At 35.6% G+C, this 25,602-nt stretch overlaps 1 protein-coding gene and 1 pseudogene across 4 annotated transcripts in view; one reads left to right on the forward strand and one right to left on the reverse strand.

Moving 5' to 3' along the window:
• The window catches only part of MGAT5 (alpha-1,6-mannosylglycoprotein 6-beta-N-acetylglucosaminyltransferase), a 419,199-nt gene that overhangs the window by 183,169 nt on the left and 210,428 nt on the right, over positions 1–25,602 (forward strand). For all 4 annotated transcript variants that reach the window (XM_074215044.1, XM_074215045.1, XM_074215043.1 and 1 more), the window contains one exon: positions 15,724–15,894. In XM_074215044.1, the coding sequence (XP_074071145.1) occupies positions 15,724–15,894 (171 nt within the window). The remainder of the gene's footprint in view (positions 1–15,723; positions 15,895–25,602) is intronic.
• LOC141507419 (kinetochore protein Spc25 pseudogene) lies at positions 16,676–17,413 on the reverse strand (annotated as a pseudogene).

Here is a 25,602-nt window from a genome sequence, read left to right on the forward strand (position 1 = left end):
AAAAAAAATGATCTTCAATAATGTTTCTTGCTTAAGGATTGCTTACAAAATAATTTAAGTGACATTTACTTTCCAATTTTATGCATTTTCCATGAAAAGAAATGAGTTTTAAGAGAGTGTGTCAAAGTATTTCTTGAATACTAACTCATCAGCCTGTCTGCTTTTGATCTCTCCCTTCAGACCATATTGGTCAGTAAGACATTTGTTACTAATATGCTTAAAATAAAATTGTGTTTCCCATTACTTCTTGTCTGTTTCTTTATCCTGTCATCCTATTCAGTGTAGACATGAGATAATTTTGCAAGAATTTTCTGAAATCTAGCTCACCCATTTTTAGAGAATAGTTTAGAAATTAAGGATTTACTATATAATTTTCAGTTAACTAAGAATTTCAAGGACTTTTCTAGAATTGTTTATCTAAGTCATCTGATACTAAAATAATGGCCCCAGTCATCTTCAATAAGCATTTGGTGGGTTACATTTTACATTTAGTATCCTAATCTACACATTTTTATGCATTTTTTACCCTTTATGTGTTAAGGAGGAAGAAGAGAAAATTTTTTCTTTCCCTTTACTGTGAAGCTAGAGGCAGTGAGAAATGGATTGAAAAACTCACCTCGGAGCCAAAAGATCTAGCTTCCAGCTTTGGTACATACTGGTTGTGTGACCCTGGATAAATCCCTTAACCTCTCAGTGTTCTAGACAACTTACTAAGTTAATTACAGAGAAACCAACTTGCATTGCTGGAGAATAGAGTGTTTCTTCATCCATGAGTTCCTAAGCCAATTAAATCATATGTCTAATCCTTATTTCTACTACTAGAAAAGTTTGTGAGAAGGGTCCTACTTTAAGTCAAGAATATTTGATGACAAAGTTCTACCTGCTTTATTGTTCTTTTCTTTCTTCATTGCTTTTCAAGAATATTTGTTCATAAAATTGAATATTCTCTAATATTAAAAGAAATAAAAAATTATGTCTCAGACTTAAAACTTCATAGGAATAATATAAAGGAACAATTTTTCTTTCAATTTTCTTTCTGAGTTGGGTGCCCCTTTTTTCTCCCTCTTTTAAAAGATTCATCATAAATTCTTGCATATCCTGCTATGATTTCTTTCTCTTTCAGCAGTTTGTCACATCAGTCCAAGTTATTTTGTTTTATAACTCAGTACAGACCCAAGAAACATTTGGTTTGCCTGTGCTAAGTCACAAGGTGACTATCACTGACCTAAAGGGAATGGGAGCAGAAGAAGCTAAAGTTATCAGACATTACAATCTTCTATCAATCCTCCAGCAGGTTCACATTTTAATTATTTAAAATTTGCTAGCCTAGTTTTTTTCCTCTTTTCTTTTTCTCTAGTTGCAAGTTGAGTACTTAGAGGAATCCATGGCACAGTAGATAGAGCACCGGCCCTGGAGTCAGGAGTACCTGGGTTCAAATCTGGCCTCAGACACTTAATAATTACCTAGCTGTGTGGCCTTGGGCAAGCCACCATAACGCCATTTGCCTTGCAAAAAAAAAAACAGTAGAAAAAAAGATCTTCCAATGTCTATTCTATTACTTTGCTATACACACACACACACACACACACACACACACACACAGAGTAAACTGTTCAAATTTATGTTCTGTAAAAAAAGGAAAGGCTACCCAGTAACCATCCTTGCTGTGGTTGAAAAGATGTCAGATAAAATATCCCAGAATTCCTCTTATCCTTTTACCATAGTTAATTAAAGATCTTGTAGGTATACATTAAGAAAGCATTTGGTAGACATGCTAAGTAAGCCTTGCAAGAATCATAGTAGATTGATTCAGTAGGTCAATACAAAATCATAAAATTCCAAAGCAAGAAGATACTGTAGAGGAGCCATTTAATCAAGTTTGTCTGCTAGAGGCAATTTCCTATTTTTTCAGGCTCAAGCAGAGTAATGTTCAACACAGCCTCATTCCCAGTGGGGCTTATACAAGACAGGGACCTTGAAGAGCATATCCAGTCAGAGGCTCTTGAGGTCTTTCAAAATTGTGATACATGTAGAAATTAATTTCCTTTTCAGAAATATCTGCCCCTAAATCTTTGTCTTAGTGAATTGGAAAGAAACCTTTGATCCCACTTTGTGGAATTTTATTTTGTTTTATTTTATTTAGGTTTGGGTTTTTTTTGTTTTGTTTTTTTCCAAGGCAAATGGGGTTAAGGGGCTTGCCCAAGGCCACACAGCTAGGTAATTATTAAGTGTCTGAGGTCGGATTTGAACCCAGGTACTCCTGACTCCAGGGCCGGTGCTCTATCTACTGTGCCACCTAGCTGCCCCAGCTTTGTGGAATTTTAAAAGAAAAAGTGATCCATGGGATATTTCTTTTGTGCTCCTCTTTTGTGGGTATTCTCTATCCAAATGGGAAGTGGAAAGATAGTAGTATTTTCCATGGGTTTTTTTTGTTGTACAAGTAGGAGGAATATGTTTATTAGACATTTATTAAGTTCCTATTATATTCAAAGGATTCAGAGATGAAGTAGAGTGCTGGGTCCAGATTCAGGAAGAAAATTCTATCTACTGCTTCTCCTTTGGCCTCTTCATAAGGGTCTTAAATATCAGGAAGAGTTTGTATTTTTTCCTAGTTGAATAAGGAATCATTGAAAGTTAATAAGTGGGGAGTAAAGCAGTTGAATTTGTACTTTAAGAAGATTATCTTAATAGAAATGTGGTGGATGGATTAGAAAGAGGAAAGACTGGATTCAGGGAAATTATTATAATTGTCTAGGTCAGAGATGATGGTGAAGATCAGTACTTGAGGGCACTTAAGGAGATGTATGTGACAGATATATAGTGTTAGAATTAGCCAGACCAGACAATAGAATGGTTTGAGGACTAAACAGAGAGAAAGGAATCTAAAATGATACTCCCAAGGTTTCTGACTTATGTGACTGGGAGGACTGTTAATTAAATTAAATATATAAGTAAATAACTATACAAACATGTAAGTACATAAGTGTAGAGTGTTTGGAGTAAAGATGATGAATTTATATAGCTCTGATGACTTGTTACACCTTGGAACCTCAGTCACTCATAGGTGACTTATTTTCTCCGTGTTCTTTGACTCTTGACTGCTCACTTGGGTTTTGCCCACTCTTATTGTCTTGACCTCTAAAGTTCTGTATATAGACCTGGTGTTTCCCCCTGCTATTGGGTCTTAATCCTTGGCTTCCTTTCACTATTCATCCTTTGTCAAATCCCAACCCTAAATTGCTTCTCCCATTTACTTCTTCTTTTTATACTTAGGTGCCACTAGTCAGAGCCAAAAGAAGCCATGTAACTGAATATATTATCAGTTTATGTGATTGAATTTCAGTTGGGCTTTCATCCTAAAGCAGAGCAGAGCAGTTCTTTTGTCCCTAACTGATTTTCTATTGCAACCCCTTGAGAGTTTGTATTAAACCTTCTTAATTTTCCTCCTACCTCCCCAACTCCCCATCACTTCTCCCTCTCTCACCTTCTCAGCTGAGTATCTCTCCTCTTCCTTTACTGAGGAGATTGAGGCTAGTAGACCTAGAGAGGAACTCCTTCTCTTCTCTTGATCTCAAAGCTCATATTCTCCTCCTTTCCTCCAGTCTTTGATAATGAAGTCTTTTGGTCAAGAGCAGTATTTCATCATTGGCCCTGTATCTGATCCTCTCCACCAAGATTTTTCTTCTCAGTCATCAACTCCCTTACTCTAATCTTGAGTCTTTCCTTATCCATTGGTCCTTTCTTTATTGCCTTCCAAAATACTCATGTTCTCTATCCTTTAAAAAAAATGTAGCCAAACTAATATTATCTTTATATCTCTTTTTTCAGCCAAATTCCTGGGGTAGGGGAGGGGGATCAGACTATGTATTCAGTTCCTTTATTTCCTCTCTTCTTATTTTGCAGTCTGGATTCTGGACTTCTTCACTCAACTGAAACTGAGGCCTCCATAGTTAGCCAGGATGTATAATCATTGCTTTTTTTTAGTCCTCATTCTTCTTGACTGCCTCTCAGCCATCTCCTGTTGGATATTTTCTCCTCTTCACAGTATCACAAAAATTACTTTATTCTTGTTTTCTTCCTACCTGACTAATTGTTTCTTTTCATTCTTTGCTAGTCCACTATTCATTTTCTTTCTTTCATATAATGAATATTTCTCAAACTTCTGTTCTGGACCCTTCTCTTTCCACTTTCCCCCTCTGCCCCTCTGTCCCCACCCTTTTCCCCTTCATTATTTTCCTTAGGTTTAATGATCAGATCCATGAAGGTGAATTCTGAGTTCTATTTTTCCATCCCCAGACTTGCTCTAGAGCTCCAGTTCCATATAATCAAATGACTAGTGTGTCTGTGGAGCAAAATTAAGTTTTTTATTTCTGTCAAAGGCGCCATCACTCTTCCAGGTACTCAGTTCTTTAGCCTTAGAATATATATTCTCTGTTTACAACCACCTCATAGAAACCCTCACTTCATTTGAGGTTCAGCTGAAGCACCACCTTCTTACTTGAAACCCTTCCAGATCTCCTCTCTGTCTAAACCTCTGATGCCTTCTATCATTTAGATTTAACTACCTTGTATATATTTTATATTTATTTTGCATATTCTTATTAATGTATAAACCATCTACTCTGATAAACTATCAACCCGTTGAAAGCAGAGACCATGTCATTTTTGTTGTTTTCCCTTCTCAATGCCTAGCAATAGTAGGCACTTAATAAATGCTTGTTGATTGGCTATGTACTTTATGAAATCAGAAAGCCTCTGTTGGTCTACCTGTCTTACTTTGGTCTCCTAGTTCAGATTTCTGTTTTTGCATCCCTTTAACCACCACCCACAGTCAACAGATGACAAAGAAAGTGCTTACTATGCGTTTCACACTGCTAGTGACTAGGAATGCAAATATAGTAGGGTACCCAAGAACTGTAACTCAAGGAGTCTGCATTTAAATGAAGAAAAGAGAGGTGGATGGGATATGAAGTAGGAGGAGAGGAACTGTGATATTCATAATCCATTTGAATATAGCCTTTTCCCAAGAGGGTTTGGGCTTTTGTTGCCTATTCAGTGATTATGACTTCTGGAGAGTCCAAACAGTTTTTAGTAAGATTTCCCAGGAAGAGCAGCTGATAACTTCTTTCTCCTCTGCTTCCACCAAGAAGTTTGAAATTCATACAGGCATTTTCTATAGCCTCCTGTTTAACTTTTAAAATTAGTTTTGTTTTTATTTTTAATTATTGTAATAAAACTGTCTAGTATCTTTTCCAGCCTTTACTCCTACAGACATCTTGAAAGACTTTATTTTTCTTTGGAGGAATAAGGATATTAGTACTTCCCTGGGAATAACATTAAAGACACCACCATTTAAAACAGCAAAATCTCCTTCCCTAATCTACAAGGAAAGGAAGAACTCTGTTCTTGGGCAGAGAGTAAAACTGACTGAAGGAAATATTCAAAACTGTTTGATGTCACCATAGTGTATCTCAGAGAGACCTGTCATTTTAAGATGCTAGCACGGTTAAATGAAAACCATCAACTCAAAAGAAGAGAACTTGTAGGTACAATGAATCTGTTTGGGGTTTTAACCAGAGCTTTTGTATTGGAAAATAACTCCCCCCACCCCACTGTTGCAACCACAACCAGAAATGAAGTTCATAAAATTTTACATACCACAAGCACAGATACTTGAAGAAAGAATTGTAGGTGGGGACAGGGGTAAGGAGAAGAAATGTTTTGGGCCTTTTATAAACCCCTGCCCTGGTCCCCTTTTCTTTTTCTTTTATGAGTCAGCTTCTGTTTTAAGGATAACTTATGCAGAATTAATGCCACACTTTCATCATAAGAAATTATTTATCCCACATCAAGTCTACTGTGATGGGAAAATCTACAATAAATGACTTTTGGTCACTATTTGTTAGTATAGTAGCAGACAGGCCTCAGTGAACTCTGATGGTCCAAGTCTAGTGAAGGGGGGAATATCATCATATTTGGGCTTTTGATCAGACACATTCAATGCCTGGACCCAAGTTTGTGATTACAGTGAATTCAGGGAGATGAGTATAACAGGGTTCATGCATGGTGTTTTTGGCATGATGTTGAAATTAAGTAATCAAACAATAAGAATTCAGAATGAACATTGTACTGCTAGGAAGAGCAAACACAGTGGATAAATGTTTCTACTTTTTATATTCTGTTTCTACTCTTTATATTCTAACAGAGGATACAAGTAGTATGCTTATACAAATTACAGCATAATAATAATATGAATCATATCTAATATTTATGTAGCATTTTAAATTTTCAGACATCTAATTTCATCCTCACAACAACCCTTTAGGTTTAGGTAGGTACTGTTATTATCTTCATTTTATAAATGAGGAAAGTGAGACACACAGAAATTAAATGAATTGCATAGGTAATAAGTTCAAATTTGAATTCAGATTTGAACTTGTCTTCCTAACTCTAAGTCCTGTGCCACCTAGCTATTAAACAATATATTTATATAAATAGAACCTGAATAAAAATATACATTTTAGTTTCTTGGAAAATTAGGAGTTTTCATGCAGAAGATGCTATCTAAACTGAATCTTAGAGGAAGAAAGCTGTCTGTATGAGACAGAGGTATATAGAGAGGAGTGGCATTTTAAGAATGCAAGAATGTGAGTGCAAACGTTCAGGGACAAAAGATAGAGAATGCCTTGGAGGAACAAAGAGAAAGCCAGTTTATTTAGATTGAAGAAATAAATAATCCTTAGTGAGGCTGGACATATATATTGGGGCCAGATTGTGAAGGACATGAAAAAGCTAAACTGAGAAGTTTACATTTAATTTTAGAGGTAATGAGGAACTACTAATTTTCGTTGATTAGGAAAGTCAAACACACACACACACACACACACACACACACACACACACATAAAATCAGATTTGCATTTAAGAAAAATTACTTTGGCAGCCAGGAGTAGGTTCCACTGGAGTACAGCAGTCTTAAAGGAAGGGAGACCAGTTAGGAAACTGCAGAAATCTAAACAGTGAGGTCTTGAACTAAGAAAGTAGCCATGTGTATGGGGAGGAGGTATGAAGTCAAGGTATGAAGGAAGCATGCTTGATTCTGATAACCTACCCACTACTCTTGACCCTTGGATTCAGTGTACAAGCTTCTTGGTAGACAGTGCTTTTAAAGAGCAGGACTCTTTTTATTTTTGTTTTCACATCCCTGGGTCTTAGTGATAATAAGCATGTTTTGTTCCTCAGGCTCAGAACCAGTTATCAGAATAAAGCTTTCCTTACAGTTTTGAAATAGGATGAGGCACCATCCCTGAGGAGGGGAAAGGCAATAGACATAGTAAATGCATTAGAGGTGGAAGCATTATCTATATTCCTCTGTTGATATTTGGACCTATTTGAGAAAAGATAAGGTCAATACAGCTCCAAAGTAGGTGAACCAGGAAAAGTGAATGCAAGCCTACTGAGTAACTAGTAGAGGTGAGATTTAGACCTTCCTTTAAAGTTGGGTAGGTTGGTTTGCAAGGAATAACTTCAGCCTTTCAAATATAGAATACATCAACATCTTCAAAAAGACAAGTCGCTCCATTTTAGCTGCAGGCTACATATCACTAAATTATCTTTCCTATTACACAGCTAAGTTATTAATAATGAGATTTCTAGGTGCAAATAAGACCAGGAAGACTTAATTTGTGTTGCCTGATTGCATATTGTTCTAAGAAATTAAAAAAAATCTATGGAATTGAAGTAATGGCATTTTGTACTTCATTCTCAAAGAAGACCATGAATTTAGGGATATCATGACAAGTTTGTGAATTGGAGTTGAATGAGGGGATGCTGGGCTAAGACATTAGTCTCACTTTCTCCTCCAGAGCCATCTGGGTCTAGTGCCTAGATATGGATCAGGACAATTGGAGATGGAGTTAAGCAATTTGCCCAGTGTCACAAAACTAGTGAGTGGCTGAGGCTGGATTTGAAGTCAGGTTCTCTTCTACCCATTTTGTCATCTAGGTGGGAGGGAGAGAAAATCACTTCTTTTCATTTAACAAACTAGAGATTGGGAATGCTCTAGATGTGAAATATTGTATGCACTTTCAGATAAGATTACTGTATTTTTAGTTTTACTTAACTGTTTTACCATTGGACTAGAGACTTCACGAGTGGGAGAACTATGTAAACGTATATAATGTAAAATTAAATCCTATTAATAAAACTAAAAGTGACAAAAACAAAAGGATTAATAAGTGACAAAAACCCCTCTTAAACTTTCCTCATAAAAAATTATTGACTTAGAGTTGAAAGGCTTAGTTGTTATTTAGTCCAAACTTATTTTACAAATGAGAAAAACTGGGGCAGCTAGGTGGCACAGTTGTTAAAGTGTTGGCACTGGAGTCAGGTGTACCTCAGTTCAAATCCAGTCTCAGTCACTTGATAATTACCTAGCTGTGTGGCCTTGGGCAAGCCACTTAACCCCATTTGCCTTGCAAAAAAACCCCCAAAAAACAAAAAAAAAGCCCCAAATGAGAAAACTTGCCTAAAGTCACTTTGGCAGTAGAAAGTGGCCAAGTTAGACATAGCAACATTTTTCTGTTGCAATTGCCCCCATCATTTGTCTAGCTTTTTCTTTTTTCTTTTTTTAAATCTTTGATTCTTGGACTTGGCTTTTCTTTTTTTCTCAAAAGGATATTTTCTTTTCTTGATCCTGGTGCTGTTTGTGGCATATTCCTTCTAATTTTTTAATTCTTTTGGTTTTGAAGTATTGTATCTTGACTTCTTGTAAAGTCAGCAGCTTCCTTTAGTTCCATTCTACATCTGAAGGATTTGTTTTCCTCAGAGAGCTTTCTTATTTCTTTTTCCATATGACCAGTTCTGTTTTTTAAAGCATTTTTCCTCCTCAATGACTTTTTTGAACTGTTTTATCCATTTGACCTATGCTGGTTTTTAACATGTTATTTTCTTCATCATTTTTTTGAATCTCCTTGACTAAGCTGATGACTTCTTTTTCATGTTTTTTCTGCATCTCTCTCATTTCTTTTCCCAGTTTTTCTTCTATCTCCCTCACTTGATTTTCAAAATCTTTTTTGAGCTCTGTCATAGCCTGATCCCAATTTCTATTTTTCTTAGAGTCTTTAGATGTAGGTGTTTATACTTCTTCATCTTCAGATTGTTTTGATCCTTCTTGGGATCATAGACAATGTGTTTCTCAATGGTGTTCCTCTTTTTTCTCTCTGTTTACTCAGTTCCCCAGCCTATACCTGGTTTTGGGGTGCTTCCTGAGCTTTTGAGTATTATTGGGACAACCCCCCCCACACACACAATGATCTCAGTGCCAGTCCCTCCTGGTCTGTGAATGACCTCAAGAGCACCCACCCCTCTTCCATGGGGCTGAGGTGGTGGGGGGCCTGCTGTTCTATGGGAGGCCTAGACTGTGATCAGGACCTGAATGTGGTCAGAGCCCCAGAGTCCTGTTCCAGATACAGAGGACAGACCTTGGAAGTCTTTCCCCACTCCCCTACCTTGGGTATTCTGGGCACTCAAGGCTCAGTTGCCTGGGGACTCCTGCTTATAGGTGTCGCAGAAGGCCACCCCCCTGCCCCTGCTGATCTTTCAAGTTGTGCCCAGTGCTCCCCAGGGTGTAGGTCAGGAAACTGCCCCCACTGCCATGGCCTCCGGGAGGCTGAAGTTCCTTCACTCTGGCAGCCTGCCCTGTATCCCCATGGAGCCAAGCCTTTCTACTATTTTCCAGGTTACCTTGGGCTGGAGAAGTGCCTCACTGGATCCCTCTGTGGGTTTGGTCTCTTGAAAATTTAGAGTCCTTATTTTATGAGTTTTCAAATTTTATAGAGAGCACTTAAGAGAGACTCTTCTCCTGTTGCCATCTTGGCTCCCTATGTGTGGCATATTCCTTGGAAATTCAAGGATCCTAATTAGAAGTGAGGTATATGCATATCTCTAACTTTTGGCAGCCTTCATAGAGATAATTCTACTCTGTAGTTTTGTAAATCTATAATCCTTTAAAGGAATTATATTTTCACCCTAAAGAAATGTCATTTAGTAATGACCTTAAAATATTCTTGGAATCTCAACTTTGGTCATCATTACTATTAATTAGCTAATTTATCTCCCATTTCTGTGCCTTTGTAGTATGGTTGCATCTTAAATGGTTTCCTGCTTCACTTCTGCCTCTCAGAATTCTTGACTTCCTTCTAGTATGCTTTTAACAGACCTCCTTCTGTGAGAGAACTTCCTTCCTTATTTCTCCTTTTGTTCCTAGCTTCTAGTAATTTCCCCTCTAAGGGTAACTTGTACCTACTTTGTGTGTTTCTTGTATGTAGTCTCTATGGTTGTCATCCCAGTTGGAATGTAAATCCCTTGAGGACAGGAAATGTTTTTCTTCTCTTGTTGTCTCCATTTTATTTAACATGATGACTTGCATGTAGTAAACAGTCAGTGCTTGCTGTTATTTATTATAAATTATAAATTCAAAGCACCCCATAACTTTGTAGATAGAGTTTATAAGTTGTGACAAAAAAAATTAATCGACCCATAAAACAAGTTCTCATAATTTAATGACTAACTTTCTTGACATTAGCTCCTCAGAATAGTCTTTCCAGGTTTGCCAGAATTTTTGTCTCTTGGCAGAGCCTTTGAGAATCCTTGGTCACATTTATTTGACAATGAGGCAGAAGTCCAGACTATGAATCAAGAGTCCTGGGTTTTATTCTTATCTTGATACTTAAGATTACTTCACTTAACTAAAACTCTTAGTTTCTCTTTTTTTTGTACTACTCTGCCTGTCACTGTTGTAAACTTACTTATTATACTGCTTCATTTGGGTATATGCCACATTTCCCCATGAGGCTGTAGATTCTATAAGGGCCAGGGCCATAATTTAATGATTCTTATAGCTCACATACAAACAATAGATACTTCATAAATGGTTGTTTAATGAATAAAAGATTTTGGGAAAATGTTTAACCTTGGGAGTCATTTTTTTGTGTAGTGTTTATTTTACTTTTTTAAAAAATTGATTTTTTTTCTCCTTCCCTCCCCATGGAAAAAAAAAAAGAAGAAAAATCTTGTAGTAGATATACATAGAAGAATTATACAGATAATCCTACCTTGATCATATAAAAAAAATGATGTATTTTTCTTTATCCTGACTCCATCACCTCTTTCTCAGAGGATAGGTAGGATGCTTTATTATTTATCCTCTGGTATAGTGATTGATCAGAATTCTTAAATCTTTATATTTTTTATCTTTATATTATTGTTGTTGCTACTATATAAATTATTCTACTTATCTTCATATTACTCTTTATCAGTTCACATAAGTTTTCTTAGGTTTCTCTAAAACCATCCCTTTCAACATTTCTTATAGCACAATAGTTACATTCACGTGCCATAATTTCTTTAGCCATTGCTCAACTGGTGGACTCCCCCTTAGTTTCCAATTCTTTGACACTCCAAAAGCAGCTCCTATAAATATATTTATAGCTATGGGCACTTTTCCTCATTCTTTAATCACTTTGTGGGAATGGGCTCAGTAGTGATATGTCTGGTCCAAAGGTTATGTACAATTTAGTGACCTTAGGGACATAATTTCAAATTGATTTTTAGGATAACCAAACCAATTCATAATTCAAATATCAGTACATTAATGTGCCAATTTTACTGTAGCCCTGTCATTTTCTGTCATTTTTCCTTTTTGCCAGCTTTGTCAATTTGATGAATGTATAGTGGGACCTCTTAGTAGTCACTCTCCAGTATCCTCAAGGCAAGTGTTGTTTAGTTCTTATTGTGTAAATATCTTTTCTATGGAAGCTTAGTTATAAAATATGAGGAAATTATAAATAAGATGTGCCTTTAAAGATCTATACCAAGGTGAGGGAATTAGGGCAAATGATTATAGTAGTTAAAGTGAGGAATGTGGAGATGTTTTTGGACTTTGTCCTCAATTTTGTTTTGTACTATCATTCAGATTATTAGCAAATTCTCTCTTAGTACTCTGGATGAAATACGTTGTTTCTTTTTATAATTGTTATTAGTATTTTATCTTTCTAGTGAAGCCAGAGAATAGTGACTGAAAAAGATAATTGATACAATTTAACATTAGTTATAATCAAAGTGAAAATATGGACAGGCAAGGATAAGACTTCCCAGCCACATTTTCTCTTCTCACTGGCATTTTCTTCCTTTGCTAGGATCCTCCCAAGACAACAAGTAGTGAAGTTTATGAATTTGAAATTAAGAAATATTCTTTAGGGGCAGCTACTTGGTGCAGTGGAGAGACCACTGGCCCTGGAGTCAGGAGGACCTGAGAAATATTCTTTTGTGTGATAGTTATAGCTCAATGACTGCTTGGCCAATCATCCCAAAGAGTGAATCACTATGGAATCACACCACCTCCTTCATAGTCCTTGTCTGGGTCATGCTTAGTTCTTTGCCATCAAGACTCTTGCTTTCCAACCTAGCCCAAGAGTATCTCACGATTTAATGCTAACAAAGAGAAGGGCAGCAGTGAGAGACTCCCACAATAGATACTTAGAAAGTATGAACCAGTAAATTTGGACATCTTAACCAATCTTCTCCAAGCTGGTTAGAACTATCCTATTCCCTTTTCTACCATGGCCCTATCTCTGTGTTTGTTAGCACTTCCAGTGGGGAAGAGAGTACATTCACCATCAACACCCCCTCCCTGTTCTGCTCCAAAACTCTGCTTGTAACATATATTTCCTTCTCTTTTCTCCATTCTCCCATTCGTGTTTATCTATGTATTAAAACTCTAGCTGTGTGGCCTTGGGCAAGCCACTTAACCCCGTTTGCCTTGCAAAAAAAAAACCCTAAAAAAAACTCTAGAGTAAGCACAAAAGGGTTAAGAAATTCACTTTAGGAAATAGGAAGATGTGGTAAAGGTCAGGAGAATCTCTAATGCTCAAAGATTCAGTTCTTGTGTCTGTCTATCTAACATCTCACTAATTGAGTCCTGAAGAGTTTAAGGATGGACATCCATTCTTGATATAAATACATTTTTAAAGTATACCCTACTGAGCATAACACAAACCCATTTAAGATAATGATTTTCTAACTCATATCACTCCTCCACCAAAATACTTTCTTGTTATAGTAGGCTTTGTGGGTTGAGAATATACTGTCAAGTTCGTCGTCATCATCATCATTGCTAACATTTATATAATGTTGTTGTTTACAAGTCATTTTATATACATTTGATCTTGTACCTTCCACCTACCTAGGTTAACTGCCAACTAGAAATAAGGAAGATTATTAGGGGTTGAACCCAAGATATTAAAAGAACATCAACAAAAAAAAATATGTTGAACCCTCATGACATAAAGGGTACCATACCAGACCTAGAGGAGTTATAAAATTCCTTGCTTTCAAAGAATTTAAAATTGAAGTGTTGATAGTCCTGAGGTGGTTAGATTTTTATGCTGAATGATTCTGATTCTCTCTTGCACATTTTCCTAAATGCAAATTATATGACTGGCCTCCCCAGAAATTCAAATTCTCCCTCAAGCCCTGTGAAAGCAAAAAGACAGGTGTCTTCTCAATGTTAGGACAAGTTCATATATAATGAATAATAGAGTCTTCGAGTCTAATAGGTATTAGTCCATAGATGACAAGAATCAATTAATAATATCTTCTGTAAGAGCTGCTTTATCCACAAGCTCTTGGTCTTAAAGAAGATCAGGCTAAGCTTGTTTTTCAAATGGGAAAATTTCAAGGACCAGAGAATGTTTCAGAAAATTATAAAATGGATGAAAGATGTGATCTTTTCCCCATAACTAAGTATTTTCTGAACTTTTCTACATTTTTTCATGGGCATCCATCCTTAAATTGCTTTACTATTCTATAGCTTTGATCTAAATTGCAGATGTTCAGGTCAAATCAGTAAGTTTTTATAAAGTGCCTACTATGTTCTAGTTACTAAAACCAAGTCTGCCTCAGACAAAGCTATATCATAGCCTACAGGGTTATAATCACAGCCCAAAGTTGTTTTGTCGGAGATTATGATAGATTATTAAATTTGGTAACACAGTCTTGGATAGACCATGTTGCTGATGGTTAGGGCCATTTGTTCTATTTGGGCAAAGTTTTCCCTAAAAATACTATTACTTTAAGCTTCTACTCTAATTGCATTTCTGCAGTTTTTTGTTCTGATGAAATCTCCATGTGGGACAGGCAACCTTGACTTCAGCCCAACAGCTGGTAGTGTGCCTATTGTGAACAAGACAGATTTATAGTTATATTCTACCAATGCATGGGTGCATCAACTCGACCAGTGAAACTCTTGTTTGAAGGCAAGCTGGCCTCTGTACCCTTAAATAAAGGGAAGAGTGATCATTTTTATCTATCTAAATTTGAAATTTTCAGTCACTCCAGTTTTTGTCTTCCCTACACCTTGTTTCTCCCTTAAATTAAGATCTTACTTTTTAATACCAGTGTAGTCATATGATTGTGAGTCATGGAACACTGCAGTCATCAGAGAATTAAAGTTTAGTGTCATTAAGAGGGCACTGGAGAGGCACTTGGTGGGTGTGAATAGGCTGTAACACATAACAAATAAATAACTGTGAAAAACTGGAGTAAAGGCTATGTTTAAAGAAACATGTAATAATAAAAGAAGATAGTCTGCTTGTGTGGACAGTCCTTGTGATATCAAGGGAAAACAGCAGAGACTTCAACAGTAGACCTCCTGGGATGAGTTTTAGGAGAATGGAGATAAAAGACTCCTAGAGGGGCAGGCATAGATGACTGACTTATGATCTGTATCCATTTAAATATCCATGTATTTACCTTTCTGCATATTCCCTAGCTCCCAGTTGGGGTATATAGTAGATTATTAATAAATGCTTATTGATTGACTGACTGATCTATGCATGTTTGACTATTGAGATCTCTCCCCTCTCTTTATGCATGCATATATGTTTGTGTGTGTGTGTGTGTGTGTGTGTATGTATGTATGTATGGGTGTGAATATGTGTATTTGTTCTTAGATGGTAGGATCCCTAAGGTTTGTTTGCACCATTATTTATTTTCTCTGTCTCTGTCTCTGTTTCTGTCTGTCTCTCTCTCTCTCTCTCTCTCTCTGTATATATATATGTATGTATGTATATATGTTGATCTGAGGTGATTGATACTTTTTGTTCACTAAGTCAGCCACTCAAACTCAGAGTTAGGTGTTTGTGAAAGTGTGATAACTTTATTACATTCTTAGTCTGCCATTTCATGTTAATGTTGAGTCTAATTTTAGTCAACTCTTAAGAAAATGGGGACATTGCTAAGTAAGCAAAATTTAATTTTTATTGAATTTTATTGAATTTTTATTGCATATTACTATCTACCATTGTCATGAACTTGAATTGCTATTGTATTGTAGGTGTATAGGAGTTAATAGCATTCCAACTAATAGAAAACTATTTTACAGAGAATCTTTGTTCTCATCTTAATGTCTTGAAATAAATCATAGAATTCCATAAGCAACTGCCTTATAATTCATAGATCAAGTGGACTTTTTCCAATAGATTTTGACTCAAAGTTTTCTATTATATAAGTCCTTAACATTAGGCTAGCTTTGGAAAGGCTGGTATTTTCTGATGATCACTTTAGAAATGATTGGGTTGAAGGCTACTTCACCCCTTTGAGAGAAAAAGCCCTGTTGGGAGTCAACTAATTTCAAATAGTTCTTATTTTATTTTATCTGTTTAGATCTGAAGAAAACTCTTGCTGTCTTATTGGACAATATTTTGCAACGTATTGGCAAGTTGGAGTCAAAGGTGGACAATCTTGTAATCAATGGCACCGGAGCAAATTCAACTAATACCACCACAACTGCTGTTCCCAGCAGCATGGCAGCATTTGAGAAAATTAGTGTAGCAGGTAAGTGTGGCCAAATGCTATTTTACCAGGATGAGGCAGGAAGAAATGAAGTATGAAAACCAGCTCTTTGGACTTTGCTATAAAGTTCTTAAATATTGGAAAGCTAAAATTAAAGCTTAGTTTGATGTTACAAATAGGAGAAAATTTTCATTTTGTTTTCATCTTCATATGCTTTGTTCCCTTCTAGTCTATGTTCTCATTCTATGATGTTTGCTTTATGATGAATTCTGGAATGTCAATTCTGAGGAGAACAATAGCACAAATAAATTGCATAAACAAATTATCCAAAATTTTCATATTAACTAACTCTTTCTTCCTCCCCTTTTATTCCCATCAGATATCTTTTAAAAGTTTCTGATATGTGCAAAAACTGATTTTGAATTCTAACTATTTGACTCCCTGAATGCTAACTTGAAGCAATCAAAATTTAAGAAAGAAAACCAACAGGAGATCAGATAGAAAGAAAGAATAATACTAACTCGATTATGAGCCCCTTAATTATCCAAACCTGATCATAGATAATCATAGAGTCAGTGTTGTAGCTGATCAACCTCTGCTTAAACAGTGATGGGAAAAGATAACCTATTCCATTTTGGACTCCTTTAACCATTAGAAAATTCTTTTCTTATATTGAATCAAAATTTATCTGTAAGTCTTCACATTAGTTCTAGGTGTACTTCTTTTTTTTTTTTTGCAAGTATGCTATATAGTTTTATTAATTCCTGTCGAGCTAAAATGCCACTAAAAATACAAAAGGATCAGACACAAAATGGTCCAATCTTTATACACTATTTACACATTTATTATAGACCGGAGCAATGAAAGCTTTCTGAACATTGGTAATGAAAGCTGAAAAATTGTTAGTCTTCCTTACTTTCTCTTGATATTCTGCCAAGCATTCCAGATGAGGAGCACTATCTAATATTTCATAATCCCCTTCTTCATTTAGGCACAGGGAAAAGGTAAATGGTTTCTCAGGAGTTTTAGGGTCAATTCTTTGGAATATAAATTGAAGTTTCTCGCCAGAAATTTTTCGAATTTCTAGTCCAAGTCGATCTTTATACATATCATAAGATTTCTGCAACATTTCCAACTTCTCATTGGCTTTGTTAACAGTGGAAATAATTTCTTTCTTATCCAGTGATTCCTTAAGATCTTTTACACTTTTTGTCAGTTTTTCCATTTCCCATTCCTTGTCTTGTATACTGCTCACCAGTTTTGACAAGTTATCTTGTTTTTCTTGAATAAGTTTATTTTGAATATGGATCTTATTTCTGAATTCCAGAAAAGCCTCAACCATTCTGTCCTCTTCTTTTATCTTTGTGGATAATTTTTCTGTCAATGTATCAATGGAGCTTTTATAGGTATCTCTCATCCCCACCACTTGACTATAATGTTCATTGAATGTAGTATTTCGAAATCTGTTCCAAAAGTCATTTATGCTTTTATTAAATAAGTCCAATTCCTCTTCTGTCTTTATGTGAGACATCATTCTGTGGTGGTGAAGGCGGCCTCCCGCCCCTGCCTCCAGACCCTGAAATTCCCTCCCTTGACCGGGTGGCGGCTAAACTGGAAACCTAGGTGTACTTCTTAAAACACAGAATAAACCATCATTTATTTAAACACAGCTTATATCACCTCCCCCAGCCCTTCTCTTTAGGTTAAAGATCTCTGTCTTTTCTGACCATACTTCCTAGTCATCATCTTCTGGACTTATTACAGTTTTTCATGTTCTTTTTAAATGTATTGTCTGTGAAAAAACAGTATTCCAAATTTTGTCTATTATAGATTGTAGCAAGACTGTCATTTCCCTTTGTTCTGGACAATATACTTTTATTAACAACCCCAAATTGAATGAGCTTCTGTTCATGTAGTCTAAAATCGAATAAAAATTTTTTGAGAAATTGTAGTATATTTTTGACTCAATGATATAATAACCCATTTAAATCCTGTCAGCTTTTTTTTTTTTAGGTTTTTCAAGGCAATGGGGTTAACTGGCTTGCCCAAGGCCACACAGCTCGGTAATTATTAAGTGTCTGAGGCTGGATTTGAACTCAGGCACTCCTGACTCCAGGGTCGGTGCTCTATCCACTGCACAACCTAGCCACCCTTCAGTTTCTTTTTTAATGTGAACTGTATGAGTAAGTTTCCACCCTATATTTCAGCAGATGATATTTTAAAAGCATCTCCAATACAGGACATTACATTTACCTTGTTATAATTTCATCTTTCTATATTTAACCTTATTGTACTAGACTATCAGATTCTTTTTGAATCTTGGTTCTGACATACTGCCCAATTCTGTGCCATCTATGATTTGTATATTCATGTCATCTCTGTCTAAATTCAAATCACACATAATAATTTGAATAGGACAGAGCCAAGGGCAGATTCAGGGTGTTATCTCTAAAGACCTCTTTCTAGAATGACATGGCCCTATCCCTTTTATCAATATCACAGGCAATCAGCTAAATATGCTTTCTTTTGTTTTTTCTTGAATTGTAGGATTTTTTAATAAATGGGGATTAATTATAGGCAAGAAGGCACTGAGGAATTATGTTGCTGTTTTTAAAGAAAAGACACTTTATATGTATTCTGGAGGATAGTATTACAATTTTCCTAGTGTAACTGTCTCTTCCAGTTCATGGTGATGCTCAAAGCTCACATTTACTTTTGTGGTCATCACAGTAGGCTGAGAGAATGTGAGGGAAGTAAAAAGTCATATCCCACTAAGGTCAGAGTTCAGTTTATCAAGTGGTTATGAGTAATATTTCTATAACTCTAATGGATGGTAATAAAGTCCTGAGTGAGGGTAGTTCCATTTAGATATATATTATTATTGCTTTTTCAAAAGTATATGTTTTTCATAACCACTTTTTTATGTCAAGAATTTTGCATAGATTTTAGTGAAATATTTTCCCCATCTTTCCTTTTCTAGGTCTTCTCCCTGAAATACCAAAACATTAATCTTTTATTTTCTGTAGCCTTGTTTTGTGTCCTCATAATGTTCTTTGCCTTTTTTGCAAACTGTAAGTTTCAACATATATTTCCAATAATCTAAATATCCAACTAAATAAAGGTATTAAAAATAACTTTTAATTACAACACAGAGACAATGTCATCTAGGACATAAATCCTTTCTTCCCTGTGGTTTCTAACAACTTCTGTAATTAGACAAGGAAACCTCCCACTGTGTTGAGCTGCTTATTAAAATATGTAACACTCCCTCATCTGCCCCTCCTCCTGCAATGGAAAATATTGTTAGTAAAGCCCACAGCTTCATCAGAGTGCTCTTCTTGGAGAACTACTGCTGTTAGCCTTTCTGTGGCCCCCTGTATCAGTGCTTCTGATAGCTATACATTTATATCTTTGATAGTGGTGTTTTTCAAAGATCCTCATAAGAGTGGTTTCTGGAGTCATGTAGAAGAAGTAGAATAAAGGACTCTGGGAGTCTAATGGGAAGAAATCTCGTTTTTCGATGATCCCATCCCAATGACTCATACTTATTTAATTCATCAGCAACTATTTGCTGAGTGTCTTCTGGGTACACATTGGGAGGGAGATAAAAAGAAGTTTATGATATGCTTCATTACCTCAAAAAGCTTATGGTCTATTTAGAGAAACAAAAGCATGATTTGATTTAAAAGATAAGTAATTATATGAGATACTTTGTAGTTTATGGGAATCTCTAAATGAATGTCAGATAATATAAGGAATTAAGGAGAATGAGATCATTTGGGACTAGAGTAGGAGGGGAATACTTCATAAAGGAGATGAAACTTGGGTTGGATATTGAAGGATGGGTGAGATTTAGTTATGTGGAGGACAAAGGGATAAGGAGACAGAACATTTTAGGTCTGTGTTGTAGGTTTGAATGCACATGATATCTTTACCAAGGTCAGTGAGTCATTCAATCTGATGGAAAGAGAAGATTAGCCTGGTATGAGAAAAGACTTGTCAGAATTAGAAATTGAATCCAGATCATAGACAGTCCCTAGGATTCACTTGTTGAAGCATAAAGACAAGAAAAGGGAAGTAAACCTAGGGGAGAAAGATATTGGTAATGGAAGCACTTGCTCTTTCATTCTTCTTAATACTATCAGAGATTGCCTTAAGAAGCTAGATCTAGAAGGGACTGCATCAAATCAGCAGGTTTCTCTGTGGACTGCTATTTCTATATTTGAAAAGTCTTAAAATGCTATCATATTTTTGAAGACACCAAGAAATGAGATTCAGCCATGTTCCTTGATATCCAAAAATCCTTCCAATTAGATATTTCCTTTTATTTAGATCTGTTCTCTTCTACTTAAAAAGCTACTTCCTTATATTTTCTTTTTGACAAGTTGAAGAAAAGCAAGCTCTTCCATTTGTATTAAAATAAAATATCTAGATGATTATAGAGTGTCTTCATTTTCAAGGTCTTGCCCACAGTAGATTATAAACTTGGGACAGAAATGGTCATCCCACAAATGCTTTATTGAATTTTATGTTATTGAATTAGAAAGGGCTCTAATTAGCTGTCAACCATTAAAGGTATTTAGTTATTAAGTAAATACCTTGGCTGTGCCATGTGCTATTAATGTACACAAAACCCATCATAACAATAAAAATAATTCAGATACCTCCTGATACCTTATTGCAGAATGGACCCTTGGTTCTCAAAATGCCTGCTGATAGTTTCAAACAACCTGGAACTGTTCAAACAAGTAGGACCAACCTAGCCAAGTTTGGAGAAGTACTTTTCCAGGATAATCATTTAAAGGATGTTAGCAGAGGGAGTGCTGCAGTAACTATTAAAGGCAAACCCTACCTAATCTGAGAGACACTGTGACCTGCATCAAAGATAGGAACACTCACACTTCAGTGATCACTGAATTTTAGAAGAGAAGAACAATATTTAATTTTTTAAAATAGTGATTTTGTGTTTATGGAGCATTCTCCATATTCTCCACACATTTTACATATGTGAAAACTGAGGATCAGAAAAATAAATCAACCTGTCTCAGATCAGATAGTAAGAAAGCTAAGATTTGAAATCAAAACTAGGCTCCTTTCTATTCTAAGAGAACAGAGATTTAAAGCCAAAAATTAGACTCCTTTCCATTCTGGATCATTGCCTCCTGTTTCTCTGTTTTGTTTTGTTTTTTTCCCTCATGAGACATTTATGATTTAATTAAATCTCACTCATGTATGTCAATGGTTTTCAAACTATTTTCCAGATGTGGAAAATATAGCTCTTGAGGTGAGAAAATCCATTTTTTTACAGGATTACTATTTAGTTGAATAAAGTTTCTCCACTTCTTCTTTCTCTGCATTAAGGCATGTGGTAATTGCTCAGAAATGTACTTCCTGGTGTGTCTTATTGCTTCCTCTGGTGTCTTATTGCATGCTGATGTTTCTTATTACTTACTGTTGTGTCTTATTGCTTGCTGATGTATCTTCCTGTTGATTGCAAATCTTTAAATTGTGTACTATAGTAATGAAAATCGGGTTTCTGATATTTATTTTCTATTTATGACTATCCCTTTTCGACTTCATTTATTTTAAAACCAGTAAGCTTCATTTCTAAATGGCATCCATTCCCAGGATGTTTTTTGATGAAACAATAACAAATGTTTGAATATCTGTAAAGCACTTTGCCAGACACTATGGGAGATAGAAAAAGCATCTTGCCTTTTAAGGTACATCTAGCTTAGAGAAGACACCCCATTTGTAGAATGAATAGTTGGTCTATAGGACCTATAAACTCCCTGGAGATTCTTCCTCTGATCCTCAGACATGCAATAAATGGTGGTTTAATACTGCAAAGTAATTTATGTCTGGTATGTCATCTTTTATCATCCATGATCTATTTATTATCATAGCCTAATGAGGTAGGTTTTAATATTAATTTGGCTTACATTGGAGATATTGCAGTAGCCTGTTGAGCAGCTAGTTGGCAAAGCAGATAGAGTGCCAGACCTGTAGTCAGGAAGACTTATCAGACAGTTAGCTAACTGTGTGACTCTGGACAAGTCTAACTTAACCCTATATGCCTCAGTTTATTCACCTGTAAAATGGGCTAGAGAAGGAAATTTTTTTTTTGAATGACAAAAGCACTTATGAAGAGTTTGTTTTGCCAAGCAGACTGTTAAATGTTGGATATACAAAAATGAAAGTGAAGACTGTTCTTTCATTCAAAGAGTTTCCATTATAATGGGGCAATGGGTTTCTGTGGGTATATCAGTTGACTTTTTCCCCCTTGACAGTGGGGTAATACCCTCCCTAATTAAATTATGTTTTCATTCAATCTTGGGTTCCCATTTCCCAGTGGCCAAAGAAGGGATACAATAACTCCAGATTTCTAGAATGAATTCTCCCCCAAAACACTAAAAAATGAACGCTTATGTGTTTACTAAGAAAACCCCAAATGAGGCCTGAAAAAAAAAGACCAAACAACAGCAACCAACAACACCGTTACCTTCTTTCAGAATGACATTAATTCTCAGAAAATTAAAAATAACAATGGGCAGTTTCTTCCTGAGGAACTCTAGTTTTTCTTTACTTAGATGGATTCATAGAGGGCAGGGTTTAGGTCATCACAGAGCTGAACCAGAGTCATGGGTACAATTTACATGCTTGATAATAAAGAATTTAAGTTCTTTAATGATGCGGTAATTTTAATGGCAAAGTTCATTTTATTTCTAACTAGTATGTTCAAGGAATTTATTTATTAGAGTGTGATGAAAGTAGTAATAGCTAGCCTTTACCATAATACTTTAGATTTGCAGAGCACTTTACAAATATTATTTCATTTAATTTTGATACTCATAACAACCATGGGAGATAAATGCTATTATTATCCTCATTTTACAGATGAGGAAACTGAGGTAGACAGAGGTTAAGTGATATGTTCAGAGTCACACAACTAGTGTCTGAAATAGAATTTGAACTCAGGTCTTCCTGACTCCAGTTCTAGAGCGCTGCTCACTGTGTCACCTAGCTACCTCTAAAGATAACTTAAATATTTAACCCTTTACTTGTGGTTGTTATTCATTGTCCAAGAATTACTCTTCTTTTCAACTTGCATTTGTAGGGTTTCCATACAAATGAGATGAATCTTGAAGAAGAGAGAAACTTTCCTTCCCCCTCACCCCATTCTTAGGTGTATTTACAAGTACCACTCTTTGGTCTTAGTTCATTATCCTTAAGGCTTCACTGGTCAGTTCCTTAGAATGCAAGTGTGGTAGTGCTAACATTGAGCTGGATCTATCAACAATGTGAATACATGTAAGTTATAGTTAACAGTTGGTTCTAACATCTAACTGAGTAACTGATTAAAGTTAAATGTTCAGTTTAAACCAAAATCCAAATGAAAATTTCATCCTTGCAGTTGTGCATGATCTAATTTACAAGGTTAGCTGGGAAACAATCACAAAATCAAAGATGCATTTGTGACTCAAGTGTTGTTTGAGTTTAAGGTGAATATTAGACAGTTCCTCATTTATTGAACATTTTCTCAATCATATGCCATATCCTGGTATGTGATTAAGCCAATGGATTTTAAGTGGTATCCTGAATCTTATCATTTTTTAATCTGTTGTATTTGAAAGAGGGATTTATTTTAAAAAAAGAGAACAGGAAAAACCCTATCATTATTCTTATCATTTGAAAATTCAAAATGACAAATGGTTTTGCTGAGTTCTTGGGTCATATTTGAAAGCATAATTTTCCCTCATTTGTTTTGTTAATGGGCCTTGAAATTAAGTTGGATTTGTTTTGTTTCCTTAGTTGTGTTTGTTCATGGGCATTATCAGCACACAGGAATACTTCATAAAGTATCTTGCCCTGTTCACTTAATAGTTTGCTCACTTAATAGGAGTAGAAACCTGTTATAAAGGGATTTCCTTCCTATTAATTTTAGTAAGAGACTATTTTGGTTGCTTTAAGACTCATGTCTCTTCATTTCATTCTTTGAAAGGACAGCATTAAATATCTTGATATTCTTGAAAAGTGATTCTCTTTGGGCCTCTATGAGAAACATATGCCATTGTTAGAATTTTCAGTTTGTATTGCACTTTTTTTCATGAAAGAAAAAGATAGGACTATACAGTGCAAGAGAAGGGGCATACAACTCTTGAGTCTGCTCACCATTATTAGGTTAATGGTTTTTAAGTGTTTGCAAAAGGGAAAAACTTGAGCTATCCCTAGTTTGCTACCTGCTTGGTTGATCAAAGTCTAGACTAGTTATGAGAATGCAAATTGGTATCTCACAGCTGAAAGCAGATTTCCAGAAGCCATAAAATTCAGAGCAAAATTCCTAGGTAGAGTTGTCTCTCTGTGTTATCTCTATCAGATTGCTGCATAGTCTAGTGAAAAGACCTTAAGGGAAGCTTTGTTTTTCAGTTGTATCTGACTCTTTGTATTCCATTTTTGTTTTGTTTTTGTAAAGATACTAGAGTGATTTTACCTTTTCTATCTCCAGCTCATTTTACAGAAGAGGAAATTGAGGTGAACCAGGTTAAGTGACTTGTCCAGGGTTACACAGTTAATAAGTGTTGAGACTGGATTTGAACTCAGGTGTATTCAATGAATCACTTTAATGCCTGGGGGCAGCTAAAGAAGCAGTCTACAGATATGCTAGATCACCTACCATAGGGACCTGATCTATGTAGACCCAAAGAATCTCCTTTTTAACTTAAGAATCCCATGATTGATTCTACCATCTCACAAAATGTACACACAACTATGCTTATACATATTACTATTATTATTATTTTCAAGAAATCCTTAAGATGGAAGATATAGTCTAATAATGACCTGAGTAAACAGAATATATTTAAATAAATATCTTTTTTAATTGCTTTCAAATAGAGTAAATAACAAGCTATAAATGTGTAGCAATGAGTTATATTTAAGGTAAGCTAATGAAAATATTACAATTCACTTTTGGCCTGTATTACTGAATAGGAAGATGAAGCATTCTCTAACAGGCAAGAATTGTTAGACAACACTAGAGCTGTGTTGAAGTTATCCATGATCTTCTTGTGCCCTTGTTTTGAAAAATAGCCAGAGAAATTGATTGGAGATTGAAAAATCTCCTTCATAACTAAGACCTTGATAATATGCAAAGGAAGAGATTATTTTGAAGTGTTATGTTCATAATATACACATATCACATCCTAGTAAGTGATATCTAAATTAATTAGATTTTCATTCCATTCAACAAACATTTAAGTATCTCTCTGTAAGGCTTCATGCTAGTTGCTAGAGGTATAAAACAAAGAGAAAATTAAAATAGTTCCTATCCTCAAGGAGATTAAATTCTCCTTTGGGGATGGAAAAAGGATGTTAATATATAATTATATATTGGGTGTGAGAGTCAAGGAATACTATAGAAAATTTGACCCCTGAGTTTGAAAGAAAGTAAACATTATGAGAGAGATAAGGATGGCATTCATTACAGGCCTGGGGAATGGTTTGGGAGTGAGGGGAGGGGAAGGAAGGGAACATGATGGTGTTTTGTCCTTTGTTCTCAGAGAAAACCATGACATCAGGGAAATAATTGTGACATGCAAGTGAGTTGGATTTATGTGAGGGGATGCTGTACAAAGTCACCCAGCCTCACTTTCCCTCCAGAGCCATCTGGGTTCAATGGCCAAATATGGATCAGGATGACTGGAGATGGCCCTGGATGCAGTGGGAGACCTTGATTTTTTTAAAGCTAAT

The sequence above is a fragment of the Macrotis lagotis genome, chromosome 1 (assembly GCF_037893015.1).
Source record: "Macrotis lagotis isolate mMagLag1 chromosome 1, bilby.v1.9.chrom.fasta, whole genome shotgun sequence".
NCBI classification, from domain to species: domain Eukaryota; kingdom Metazoa; phylum Chordata; class Mammalia; order Peramelemorphia; family Peramelidae; genus Macrotis; species Macrotis lagotis.